Source organism: Gekko japonicus, unplaced genomic scaffold (genome assembly GCF_001447785.1).
Source record: "Gekko japonicus isolate JY-2015 unplaced genomic scaffold, Gekko_japonicus_V1.1 scaffold952, whole genome shotgun sequence".
Lineage (NCBI taxonomy): Eukaryota > Metazoa > Chordata > Lepidosauria > Squamata > Gekkonidae > Gekko > Gekko japonicus.
In genome coordinates this window covers 597,972-610,943 of record NW_015173703.1, presented here as the reverse complement: position 1 = coordinate 610,943, position 12,972 = coordinate 597,972, and the positions used below count along the sequence as shown (strand labels likewise).

At 48.9% G+C, this 12,972-nt stretch overlaps 1 protein-coding gene across 1 annotated transcript in view; it reads right to left on the bottom strand.

Moving 5' to 3' along the window:
- Positions 1-1,075, bottom strand: part of CALM1 (calmodulin 1 (phosphorylase kinase, delta)) — a 14,074-nt gene extending 12,999 nt beyond the window's left edge. Inside the window, exon 1 of the mRNA XM_015423263.1 lies at positions 851-1,075. Coding sequence (XP_015278749.1) covers positions 851-853 — 3 coding nt within the window. The 5' untranslated portion in view covers positions 854-1,075. The remainder of the gene's footprint in view (positions 1-850) is intronic.
- Positions 1,076-12,972: the final 11,897 nt, after the last annotated feature.

Sequence of the window (12,972 nt, the reverse complement as noted above, 5' to 3'; positions counted from 1 at the left end):
AGAAGCCCTGCGCCTTCAACCCTCCAAGGAACCCCCCCGACGTTAGGCAGGCACAAGCATCCCTCGAGGGACGAGCCAGCCCCCGCTGGGCACCCACAACCTCCGCAGCCCTTTCTGGAAAGCCGAGCAACGAGCTCCCCACGCGGCCACACACACGAAGACCGCCCGCACGGGTGGGGGCAGGAAAGGCTGCGCCTCCCCGGGCATTCGGGCTCCCTCCCTGGCCCCTGCCCCGGAGGCCCTCCGCACGCCCCTGCTGCCCGGCCGCCCCGTCCCTCCGCGCAGCATCGCCCCCGGCCAGCCCCCTCTGCAAAAGACGCGCGCCCCGGACTCTCCCCCTCCCCACCCCTCGGGGACGCCGCACGGAGCGGAGCTCGGCGCGCCTGCAGGGAGAGAGGATGCCTGCAGCGCGTCGGGAAGGACGCCAGTTCCGGGAAAGCGCCTCGGGCGTGGAGGGGGAACGACCACTGCCAAAGGCCCAGGCGAGGAGAGGGAAGCGGGACGAGGAGGTCGCTTGGGGGGGGGCGCTCCGAGCACTGGCCATCCAGCAACTCTCCCCCCTGCCCAAGCATTGGCACAGCTTGTTTAAAAAAAAATTGGCATTGCGCATGTGCATATACACTTGGTTGAATCACTGCTCCCACTGGGACTCGCCATACTCCCTTGTTTTTGCAGCCCCCCCCCCCCCCCCCGGCAAAAAAAAATCCAACAGTAGCAGCTGGGAGGAACCCAGCCGCTTCCGTCGCAACGCCAAATCCAGATGCTTCTCCGTCCGGGGCCTCCGCTTACGAGCTCTTTTTCCTCTCTTCCCAAGTCCGCTCCGGGAACCCGCCGCGCGAGAGCTACCTACCATTGTGGCTGGCGACGGTCTGTGCACGGGCGGAGGTGCGACGAGCAGGCGGGCTGGCGGCTTCTGAGTGCTCTCGCTCCTTCTGCGCTTCGCCCCAAAATGCTGTAGGTGTGAGGCTGCTCCAGGAAGCTTTTATACCGCGCGCTGTATCCCTCCGCCGAAGCAGCGCCTTTTTCTCTCCCTTCTCTCCTCCCCGGACTATGGCATGTGGCAGCAGAGCGACTGCGGCGGGCAGCCCTGCCCCCACCCCCCACCCTCCCCCGCTCACTCCCCTCCGTCAGCCCAGCTGGCAGGCGGCGAGGAAGGGGGGGGGGCCTCGCCAGCGCCCTGCGAGAAAGCCGCGGATGGACGGCAGCGACGCATTGGAGAGCCAGCCTGCCAGCCAGGGGGTTGCTTGCTGCAGATGCTGCTCACGGGCCTGGACGGCTGCCGTGCGCTTGCCGCCTTCCGAGGTAGAAGTTGCTCTTAGGCAGGGAGGGAAAAGGCGGCCGGGACGCCCACCCTGAGGTCCCCGCTGGCTGGCTGGGCAAAGGCCTCTGGCAGTAGAAGCAGATCTATCCCATAAGGGTTTGCTTTGCAGCGAGGCACAAAGAGCCCCTGTAATCTGCTTCAGTAACTAAAACATATAGATACGATAGATAAAGTCAGGTAATCCAGCATGGTTCGCTGTTCAGCTGCGATATCCATGCGTTTCTCACGAGGGAGGGGGGGAGGAGGGCAGGAAAAAGTACACCTTCCTGACAAGCAGGCTCTTTGGAGGAGATTTATGGGCATGTAAATCTGCTGAGGGTAAATGTAAGCTGCATATATGGGAACAGATATACCAGTTTAAAGAATAACATTTCTGTTGTTAAGTCCCATTGCGCTCTGTACATTTACATGCCTGTTATAGTTTGGGGGTGTGGCCTTGGGTAAAACAGCCAGAATAGAGGTCAGCTGTATTTTTAAGGGTCCCTTAAACATTGATCAGAAAAGTCCATGTTTCCTCCAAAACAAAAGGAAAGTCCTTTGAAATCACAGTTATACACAATGACCACTGCCTGCCATCCACAAGGCACTTACTTTGGGAGCAAACCGTTCACATCAGGCAACCAGCTGCATCTGAAGAAGTGAGCAGTGACTCACGAAAGGTCATACCCGACCATGAATTTTGTTAGTCTTAAATTGCTGCTGGACACTTACTCTCTTCTACCACATTCACATCAATGATGCTGCAAATGGTGTATGATTTGACAATGATAAGATTTGCTCTTCCTTTGTAAAGCAGAAGGAACAGACTCGGTAAGGGGGGCCCAAGCACATCAGCTGCTACTCACCCCTAAAATACAGCTGCATTGGGGGCCTCCCCATCTTCAGGAGCCCTTTTTCCTATTCAAATATCTCATTTCCTCCACCACTTACCAGCGCTTGCCGGGTGACCTTGGGCCAGTCACATAGACTCAGCCCAACCTACTTCACAGTGTTCTTGTGAGAGTAAAATGGAGGAGGGGGGAAATGTTGCAAGTAAGCTACATTGGGTCCCAAGTGGGGTATAAATGAAGTAAACAAATAAAATCCTGTCCCTAGCAAAAGTGTTATAAATGAAGTAAACAAATAAAATCCTGTCTGCATGTGATAGAAAGCTCCCTGTCCCTAGCAAAAGTTTGTGCAACTCAAAAGTGTGGTGTGATGTTGCCCTGAGGATATAACTCACCCCCTCCTATTTAAAGCTTCCCTGGCATCAGCACCAGCTGCCTTCCCCTGCCACTTGAAGATATCACCCAATTTCTGAACAGCACATCATTCTTTAGCACCACACTTTCCCACTGAAACCAATAATAAGCCATAGCAATTGTATTGGGAGGAGTCAGGACATATAGTTGAATTTGCAAAATAACATAAGAACATAAGAGAAGCCAATGTTGGATCAGGCCAATGGCTCATCCAGTCCAACACTCTGTCACACAGTGGCCAAAAATACCAGGTGACATCAGGAGGTCCACCAGTGGGGTCAGGACACTAGAAGCCCTCCTACTGTTGCCTCCACCCCAAGCACCAAGAATACAGAGCATCACTTGCCCCAGACCGAGAGTTCCTATCTATATCTTGTGGCTAATAGCCACTGGTGGACCTCTGCTCCATATGTTTATCCAGTTCCCTCTTGAAGCCATCCATGCTTGTAGCCACCGCCACCTCCTGTGGCAGCGAATTCCATGTGTTAATCACTCTTTGGGTGAAGAGTGCTCCATCACACACAGTTTTTTGATATCTGGAGAAAGTTCTCAGTCCTTCTGTATTTCCAACCCCACAAAGTTACATCTTCTCATTGGAAGCAGTCCTACCTTGGCAAATCAAAGGGCTGGAGTTTTTCCAGCTGTTCTTGCTCCTCAGCTAGGGCTGCCAGCTCCAGGTTGGGAAAAACCTGGAGATTTTGGGGGTGGAGCTTGGGGAGAGTGGGGTTTGGTGAGGGATTTCAATGGGGTAGAAAGTCCACCTTCTAAAGAAGCCATTTTCTCCAGGTGAACTGATCTGTTGTCTGGATAGAAGTTATAATCTCAGGAGATCCCCAGCCACCACATGGAAGTAGAAAGGGAGCAAAACAACCGTGATATATTATGCCAAAAAATTCTTCATAGACTTGTGAGTTCTTTTCCAATATCCAATTTACTTGGAGCAATTCAAACGCATCAACACCACAACGGACCATGCATATCGCGTCTCGTTTTGTATACAAACTTTATCAGTGGGTAGCGTTGAAATGCCTATGTAATTTTAATCCATTTGGCAAACACTATAGTCATTTACATAGGAATTTCAATGCTACCCTCTCTGATAAAGTTTGTATATGAAACGAGACGCGATATGCATGGGCCGTTGTGGTGTTGATGCGTTTGAATTGTTCCAAGTAAATTGGATATTGGAAAATAACTCACAAGTCTATGAAGAATTTTTTGGCATAATATATCACGGTTGTTTTGCTCCCTTTCTACTTCCATCCCGTGATCTCTCTCCTTGGTTTGCACCACCTGGAAGTTAGCAGCCCTGCTCCTCACCCTTCTCCTGGGCAACCAACTGCTTGCATTCATAAGGGTATAAGAGACGCCAATGTTAGATCAGGCCAAAGACCCATCTAGGCCAACACTCGGTCACACGGTGGCCAAAAATACCAGGTGCCATAAGGAGGTCCACCAGTGGGGCCAGAACATTAGAAGCCCTCCCACTGTTGCCCCCCCCAAGCACCAAGAAGACAGAGCATCACTTGCCCCAGAGCCCCTCTCTATACCTTGTGGCTAATAGCCACTGATGGACTTCTGCTCCATATGCCTATTTAATTCCCTTTTGAAGCCGTCCATGCTTGTAGCCGCCACCACCTCCTGTGGCAGTGAAATGACTCAAGCATTAGTTACTATTTTGTGCAGACAGGACAATAACTCTGCATTGTCATACTTTAATCCCCTCTGTCCAGATTGTGATGGTGAGGTCAGATTCTTGTAACTTCTACTTCTACCTTATCCTGGGGTTTGAAACTAAAATAGCCATTGTCAGCTGTTCTCACCACAAACTTCCTCCCATGCAGATATTGGAGGAAATGGTCTATGGACTTTGCAACTGCTGGGAGTTCTTTGCTAGTGATGCAATCTTTTCTCTCTGCATCACTCAAGCTTTTGCTGAAATAAGCAACCACCTTTTCTTGCCCTTCACATTCCTATCCCAATACCACACTCCCATGTTGTAACTTATGAAACAAATGAGGCCTTAAAACGCAGATGGGCGCATTCACAAGTTTCTTTTTCAACTCTTGGTCACCTTCGGGTGACTACTGAAATACCTTCCTTTCTCACTCAAACTATGCACTAATTTTAAAAGAATATGTTAGCAGCCTCCTCTTCATTAACAGGAGCAAACCTCTGTGCTATGTTGTAGCTCAGCAAATGCTTCCAGCCAGGACAGCAGCAGCCAAGGAATGGGCAGGAAGGACAGTCCATGTTGCTTCCTGCTGCCAACAACCCAACACATACACCCGCTCCCACATTCTCCCCACTGCACCTGTGCAAGAGTGCAGACATGACAGCAATCATGCAGCAGCCCTGAACCACCACTTCCTTTCCCTGTCACTTTTCCTTCTCCTACCAAGTTGTGTTTTAATGCTACAGCATGGCTTAGCAGGGAAAGTTTTGGGTGGAAAGGAGAGAAGGGCTAAGGAGGCGAGAATGGTGTTTGGCAGTAAACTGCTCTATACTGTTTTGAAAGTGAAGCTTAGCCCCTCCATGTTGTGGCAACAGAAGGCATGTCCACACAGACACTCCCCCATAGCCAGACTTACGGTTGCCAGGTCCGGGGTGGTAAATTCCTGGAGATGGAAGAAGAAGAAGGGGAGGAAGAAGAAGAGGAGGAAGAAGAAGAGGAGGAGATTGGATTTATACCCTGCCCTTCACTCAGAGTCTCAGAGCGACGTACAAACTCCTTTCCCTTCCCCTGCCCACAACAGACACCCCGTGAGGTAGGTGGGGCTGAGAGAGCTTTGAGAGAGCTGCTCTTTCAAGGACAGCTCTGACAGAACTATGGCTTGCCCACGGTCATCCAGCAGGTGCAAGTGGAGGAGTGGGGAATCAAACCCGGTTCTCCCAGATTAGAGTCCGCACACTTAGCCACTACACCAAACAGAGCCTCAGGTAGGTGGGGTTTGGGGAGGGACCTCAGCAGGGTACAATGCCATAGAGTCCACCCTCCAAAGCAGCCATTTCCTCCAGGGGAACCGATCTCTGTCGCCTGGAGAAATCAGTTGTAATTCCAGGAGATCTACAGGTCCCCCTGGAAATTGGCAACCCGGCCTAACCAATCTGCAGATCCTCCTTTAAACCAGAAGAATGCAGGTTCTCTGGTTTAAAGGAGAAAGCCCCAAGAATGCCACAAATCATGCTTGGAATGAGCAAGATGTCATGGGAGTTTCCTCTTTAATCTGGTGGCTTCTTATTTTCCATGTTGGGGGAAATCACTACATGAGCCAGTTCTCTATGGCTGGGCTGATTCCCCCTTGACTTCTCTCTGAATCCCTTTTCAATCAAGACGTGTTCCAAGAATGTAACTTCAGGTGGAAAAACCCAAATTTCACTGTGCTCTTTTAAAAACTGGTTTGTGCACAATGCTATATTAAGCATGCTTACTCAGAAGTAAGTTCCATTAAGCTCAGTGGGGCATACATCCTAGTAAGTGTGCTTAGGATTGCAATCTTAGTTTACCATAGCTCATTTGTAAGTGTGCCAATTTTTGTTCAAATATGTACCAGGGCATCTGGTAACAAACATGTATCAGATATCTACCTACCTATCATGTTTTTGTCTTTCCTCCAAGAGTGGTGTATATGGCTTTCCTCTCGTCCATTTTATCTTCACAAGAACCTTTGAAGATGAGTTAGGCTGAGAGACTGATTTGCCCAAAGGTACCCGATGAGTGTCATAGTTGAACAGGGAATTGGAACATGGGTCCCTCCAACACTATCAGACACTCTAAGTACTATACTGCACACAAGCCAGTTGAAAGAGCTAGGCTGTGAAACGCCCTTTCTGCTAGTCCTCTCAAAAGTGAGAAAATCATATAAAGAAAAGGCCATGTCCCTAAATTGCCATATGGTCTGCCTGTGGAAACAGCCTTTTCCTTGGCTTTTGCATCCATTTTAGAGAGATCCAGCAAGGAACACGACACAACTGGGTTACAGATCTACTTTCTATGGCAGGGGTGTAGAACTCATTCATTATGAGGGCCGGATTTGACATAAATGAGATGTTGTTGGGCCAGGCCATGTGTGTCATAAAACGTAATGCCAGGTAGCGGAGTATTAAACTTTATTAATGACACAGGCAAACACAATTAAAGGTTTTTTTAAACTTTAAATAAAACATGCTTAAAACACTAGCACTCTTGCAATATGTTGTTTATTTAACAGTCTGTGATAGCTGACACCTCTTGCTCTGAACTGAATCAAAATGTATGTGCTGTAGCAATCTTGAGTATGCAGTTCACGTGTGTATTTGTAAGCTGCAAACCTATTTTTGATTTATTGACAGTCATTACAGAAATCTCACGCTCAGTGTTCTGAGCCTAAGACCCAGAGGAAAACATGAAATGGTTGGGCATTGCAAGCTTTTGTACATAAATTGCTTCATGTGCTGATCAAGAACATGAGAAGGCATCCTGACATAGACTGAGGGCTATGTGTTTGTCTACAAAACTTCTTCCCCAGAGAAATAATTACAACTTCCTACAAAGGGAATGTGCTGGGTGAATTTGGTCTTGACACACACACACACTCAGCCTAATCCACCTCACTGGCTTGTTGTTATTCCTCCTCTAAAATAGTTCACATTGCTTTCTTATTATGAAAGACTGGATCATGAGGGCATGAATACAGTGAAAAGGGGGAGGGAACCCAGTTGCACACAGAAGAGCCCTGGCATAAAGAGCCCAACAACACACACACACTGTAGCAAGGCACACAAAAGCTCATACCTTGAACAAAACTTTGTTGGTCTTTAAGGTGCTTTTTGCATTTCTCCTGTGCGATTGAGGCTGCCTAGGAAAGCAAACTCTCCCACATTCCCTCCCTGCCTTCAGGGAGGAGCCTCCACCAGTGGAAGGGAAGAAAGGCTTCCCTTTGTCCCCTGCAGCTTGGCCAGGAAGCCAGCTTTGGCTCAGTCCCTCCCTCCCCCTGGGAGGAGGAGGGGGGAGCCCTAGCCAGTGCTTTACCAGACTCTTTCAATAGCACAGGAGAGGCTTGCCTATCTATCTCTCCTGTGCCATTGAGAGAGTCTGGTAAATCAAGCTGCGACGTAGCAGAAGAACTGAAAAGGAAGCAGCAGACAGCCAGGGCCTTGCAGGCCAGATTGGGGCCCTCTGAGGGCCTGATGTAGCTCACAGGCCGTATGTTTGACACCCCTGTTCTAACGGGTCATCTCTTTTGTACTATATTACAATGAATTCCTCTACTTTTCCATACCAAGTCCTTTTCCTGAACCAGAATTATAGAAGAAAGCCTGACAGATGCTTCAGTTATTTCCAGATTATGTATTTCGTGAATATGGTTTGGGACCTGCAAACCTAAAAGCCCACCTACTCCCCTATGAGCCTGCCTGGCCCCTACAATCATCTTCAGAGTCCCTGCTTTGGATGCCCTTGCCTTCTGAGGTTAGGTGGGTGGCAACCTGGGAGATGGCCTTCTCTGTCATGGCACCAAAAGTCTGGAACTTTCTTCTCAGGGCAACTTGTCTGTCCCATTCTGACTCTGTCTTCCACCAGCAGGTGAAGTCTTTCTGCTTCGTTTGGCATTCCCTCAATGATCCCTCCCTCCTGACCAATGTTTTAGTTGATGTTTTTATGTCTTTGTGCATATTTTAATTCTGATTTTAATTGTTTTAATGATGTGTGCTTGGGGGGGCAGTGTGATTTTTATGGTTTTAAAATGTGATTCTGTCATGTATGTTTTAAATTGTTAGCCATGCTGGCACTCATGAGGGTAGAAAGGCAGGATATAAATTTTGTAAATAAGATAAATAAATAATATACAAATAAAAGCCATTTTCTTAGTTTGTAACAGGTAGCCTGAGGAATGCTTGGGGTTTTTTTTTTGCCTGTGTCTGTTTTAGGCTTTCCCAATGTCTATGTGCCAATGCTGTACCAACCAACATCAGTATCTCAGTTAGAAAATGAAGCCTGGCTCTTTATTAGAAAGCCCACAAAAGCCCTTAAAGCCCTGAGAAAGAGAAGAGGTGAATTTGAGCGGGAGAAGGAGCATGAAAAGGAAAGAAAAACTGTGAGGGCGGGGGGGGGGCTGGCAAGAGGAGGATGAAGAAAAAGCAAGGGGGGAGTGGCTGAGAAAGAAAAGAAATGGGATTGGGAGGCCCCTCAACTGGGCTGAGGGAGAAATAAGAGACTGGTTGTGTGTTGGAGAAGGAGGCAGAGCCAAGTGTTGAGAGGGAATGTCAGGCAAGCCTTACAGAACCCGAAAGGGGAAGCAGAAGACAGTGAGGGAATGAGGCTTCCCTTCCCCTGCAGAGCCTCACCTTGTTTTGTCCTAATTGTGATTTCAACTCTGAAAGGCAAAAAAGAGACTCCCTCACAGATCTGGTACCTACAAAAAGCCAGTTGGGTTCCCCCCAAAATAACATATGTGCAGAAATCCCTTTTGGGCAGGAAAAAATGCCAAAAGCATCATAACGGTTTATTCAAGGTATGAGCTTTCATGTGCAAAGCACATTTTTTCAAATACAGTGGAATGGGATATAAGGTTCAAACTTATAAGTCTATAAGTTTGAACGTTAACATTACATGTTAATTAGCTGTTCAGCCCGTCTATAAATCTGAACCTTACATCCCATTCCACTGTATTTTAAAAAGTGTGCTTTGCACACAAAAGCTCGTAACTTGAATAATCCTTTGTTGGTCTTAAAGGTGCCATTGGACTCTAAATTTGTTCTACTGCTTCAGACCAACACGGCTGGCCACCTGGATCTAAAAGCATCATAAGTCAATCCACAATATCTGCATCCCTGATCTCACGTTGCAGAAAGAACTGATGTTTAGGACCTTCTCCATTTGTAACTGGTGTTTTCTCACTGATAAATGTCTGCATCTGAGACTCTCCACGCTCTTAGTTTCTATCCCTTTTTCTCTAGAGATTGTTTGACACATCAAGCCTCTAGCGCCAGGGGCCACGTCCCCCTTGGGATGTACTTTCTTCAGCCAACATTCCCAAAGGTAAGCCAACACCAAGAGATGCAGAGGTTTTACTTTTACTTGGCTCAGATCACTGACAAGAATCAGTTCTAAGATAACCATCACCCACAATCCAGCCACTTCCCCACTTAGCACCTCTGTCAGTTTCCACCTGATAAGCAAACCAACATCTAAAAACCAGAAGAGAAGCAGAGCATAAAGTATTAACATGACACATTAAGCAATGCAAAAATTACATAGCAGAATCCTACTTACAGCAAGCTATACACAGAAGTATACACCACAGTCCCTAATCATCTACCCAAGTAACACTGTGAATCATTTTGTACAGCACAACCCTATTAACTGTAGAAAAGCCCTCTTCAATAATTCAGTTTTGCATGGTTACTTACTGTCTTCTTGGCCAGGAATGTCACCTTCTTAGTGTTGGCAGAGTTCAGGAAATCATCCAATCCACACTTCGGAGTTTGCTTTCAATGAATTTACTGCAACAGGATTTTGCAGAAAGACTGCATACTGTTTTATTTATTGTTCTGTTTTCGAGTAGTTTTAATGTTGGTTTTCACTTAAACACCAATAAAGGGGGGCCATGCAAGGGTTGGGGATACCAGTGATGATGGGGCGGGGGAGATACGGCGGTGGACATAGGCGCTATTCCTCTAACTGTAATGGAAGAAATCAGAGATATGGGAATGCTCGGACTTCTTCCCACCTATGTCCCATCCCAAGAGATGTTGGTTGTGGGACTAGGAAAAATTACCCTTCCCTGACACTGGTGTTATTTAATGCCAGGTCTATCAATAACAAGACCAATACACTCCATGACTATCTCATGGAGTCACCAGTAGACCTGGTTTGTGTGACTGAGACCTGGGTGAGGGAGGGTGAAACTGTCACCTTAAACCAGCTTGCCCCACCTGGGTACTCAGTCTTTCGCCAATCTCGGACATATGGGCAGGGGGGGGGAGGTGTGGCTTTGCTTTTCCGTTAATTTTGTTCCTTCAGACCACTCCCCGCCCCAACAACCTCCGGGACTGAATGTGTTGGCCTGGCGTGGGATGAGGAGAGTTTGGCTATCTGGTTGGTGTACCGACCGCCTAACACACCAGCAGATACCCTGTCCGACCTGTTGGATGCTGTATCGGGCTGGGCGCTGGAGTTCCCCAGGTTTTAGTCCTGGGTGACTTCAATATCCATGCTGACGATGCAGCATCCAGTCAGGCCAGGGATCTAGTGTCATCCATGGAGGCACTGGGACTCTCCCAGTTTGTATCGACTCCCACGCATCAAGCGGGGATTTGATTTTTGGGATGGGGATACATGTGGATCAGATGACTACAGATCTGACCACTTCGCCCTGAAGGTCTGGCTGAGCATTCCACACCTGCCCTGTTTAGGCGGTGAGTGCATTTATACTTGCCCATGGAGTCAGTTGGAACCTGGTTGGCTTCAAGAAGCTCTGTGGGATCCAATGCCCCCTGGCAGCACGTTAGATGAGCTGGTGGAGGACTGGGGAAACCAGCTCTCTGAAGCCATCGACGAGATCGCCCCCCAGTGCCCTCTATGCCCTCGCACCAAAGGAGCACCATGGTATACTGTGGGGCTGCAGAGGATGAAGCGAGAGCTAAGATGGCTTGAGCGAAGGTGGCAGTGTGTTCGTGACGAAGCAACACGAACATCTTATAGGACGCTTATGAAAGCCTATGAGATGGCAGTGCAGGCCGCAAAGAAGGATTTCTGTGCGGCCCCCATTGCGTCTGCGAGCTCGCGCCCAGCCTAGTTGTTTAGAACTATTCGGTCAATCACGACTCTGCCACAGGGCAGACCAAATAGTAGGGAATTGGCTATCGGCTCTGAGGCATTTGCGAGCTATTTCGCGGATAAGATCATGATGCTCTGCCAAGACCTCCCAATCACAATTGACACAGTAAAGGAACTGGAAGCCCCTTGTCCATCTTTGGGTCCAATATTGGACCACTTCGACCGGCTCTCCCAGGAGGAAGTAGACAGGATCTTGGCAGCAGTGAGGCCTACTACCTGCCTCCTTGACCCATGCCCTTCCTGGCTGGTGAAAGCCTGTAGGGAGAACATTCAGGTCCCTCTGGAGGAAATTGTCAACTTGTCCCTCTCTTTGAGACTTTCCCAGGGGCTCTGAAGGAGGTGGTAGTTCATCTGCTCTTGAAGAAGCCATCATTAGACCCTACAATCCTGGCCAACTACCACCCAATATCAAATTTGCAGTTTCTGGGTAAGGTGGTTGAGAGAGCGGTGGCTAAACAACTCCAAGCTTTCCTGGAGGATGCTTCCATCCTTGATCCTTTCCAGTCCGACTTCCACCCTGGCCATGGGACAGAGATGATTCTGGTCGTCCTTACAGATGACCTTCATAGACAGTTGGATCGGGGCGGGTCAGCGCTGCTGTTGCTATTAGATCTAACGGCAGTGTTCGACATGGTCAACTATGATTTGTTGCCCCACCATCTTGCCGATGTGGGAGTTTGGGGGACTGCCTTGCAATGGTTCTTCTCCTTTCTCCATGGCCGGAGACAGAGGGTGGCGCTTGGTGAGAGGGTCTCCTTGCGATACCCACTTGAATGTGGAGTGCCGCAAGGCGCGATCCTCTTGCCAATGTTATTTAACATCTACACGCGCCCCCTTGCCCAGTTAGCCAGGAGTTATGGGCTGGGTTGCCATCAATATGCGGATGACACCCAGCTCTATCTGTTACTGGATGGCCATCTGTTTTCTGCCCCTGACATTCTGGCTAAGGCTCTGGAGGCTGTGGCTGGATGGGTGTGGCAGAGCCAGTTGAAGCTTAATGCATTGAAGACAGAGGTCCTGTACCTGGGTCGGGGGTGCGTGGATGTGGATATCAGACTCCACACACTGGAAGGGGTGCCTTTGGTGCCAACCCAGAAAGTGAGGAGCCTGGGAGTAACACTGGATGCCTGTTTTTCTATGGAGACCCAGGTTACGGCAGATGCCAGATCTGCATTTTTCCATCTTAGGTAGATAAGGTTGCTGAGACCATATCTCTCCCCCAGGACTTAACTACAGTGATCCATGCAATGGTCACTTCCAGGCTTGATTACTGTAACTTGCTGTATGTAGGCTTACCCTTGAGGCTGATCCAGAAACTGCAGCTGGTGCAAAATGTGGCGGCGCACCTGCTGACATCAACACCTATGTGGGCTCATATCTGGCAGGTGCTCCGTCAACTGCATTGGTTGCCAGTTGACTTCCAGATTCGCTTCAAGGTGCTGGTAATTACCTTTAAAGCCTTATACAGTGTGGGACCCACATATCTGAGGGACCGCCTCTTCCCATATACACTCCAAAGAGCGCTAAGCTCTACGGATCAACATCTCCTGGTTGTCCCTGGCCAAAAGGACGTCTGTCTTGCCTCAACCAGG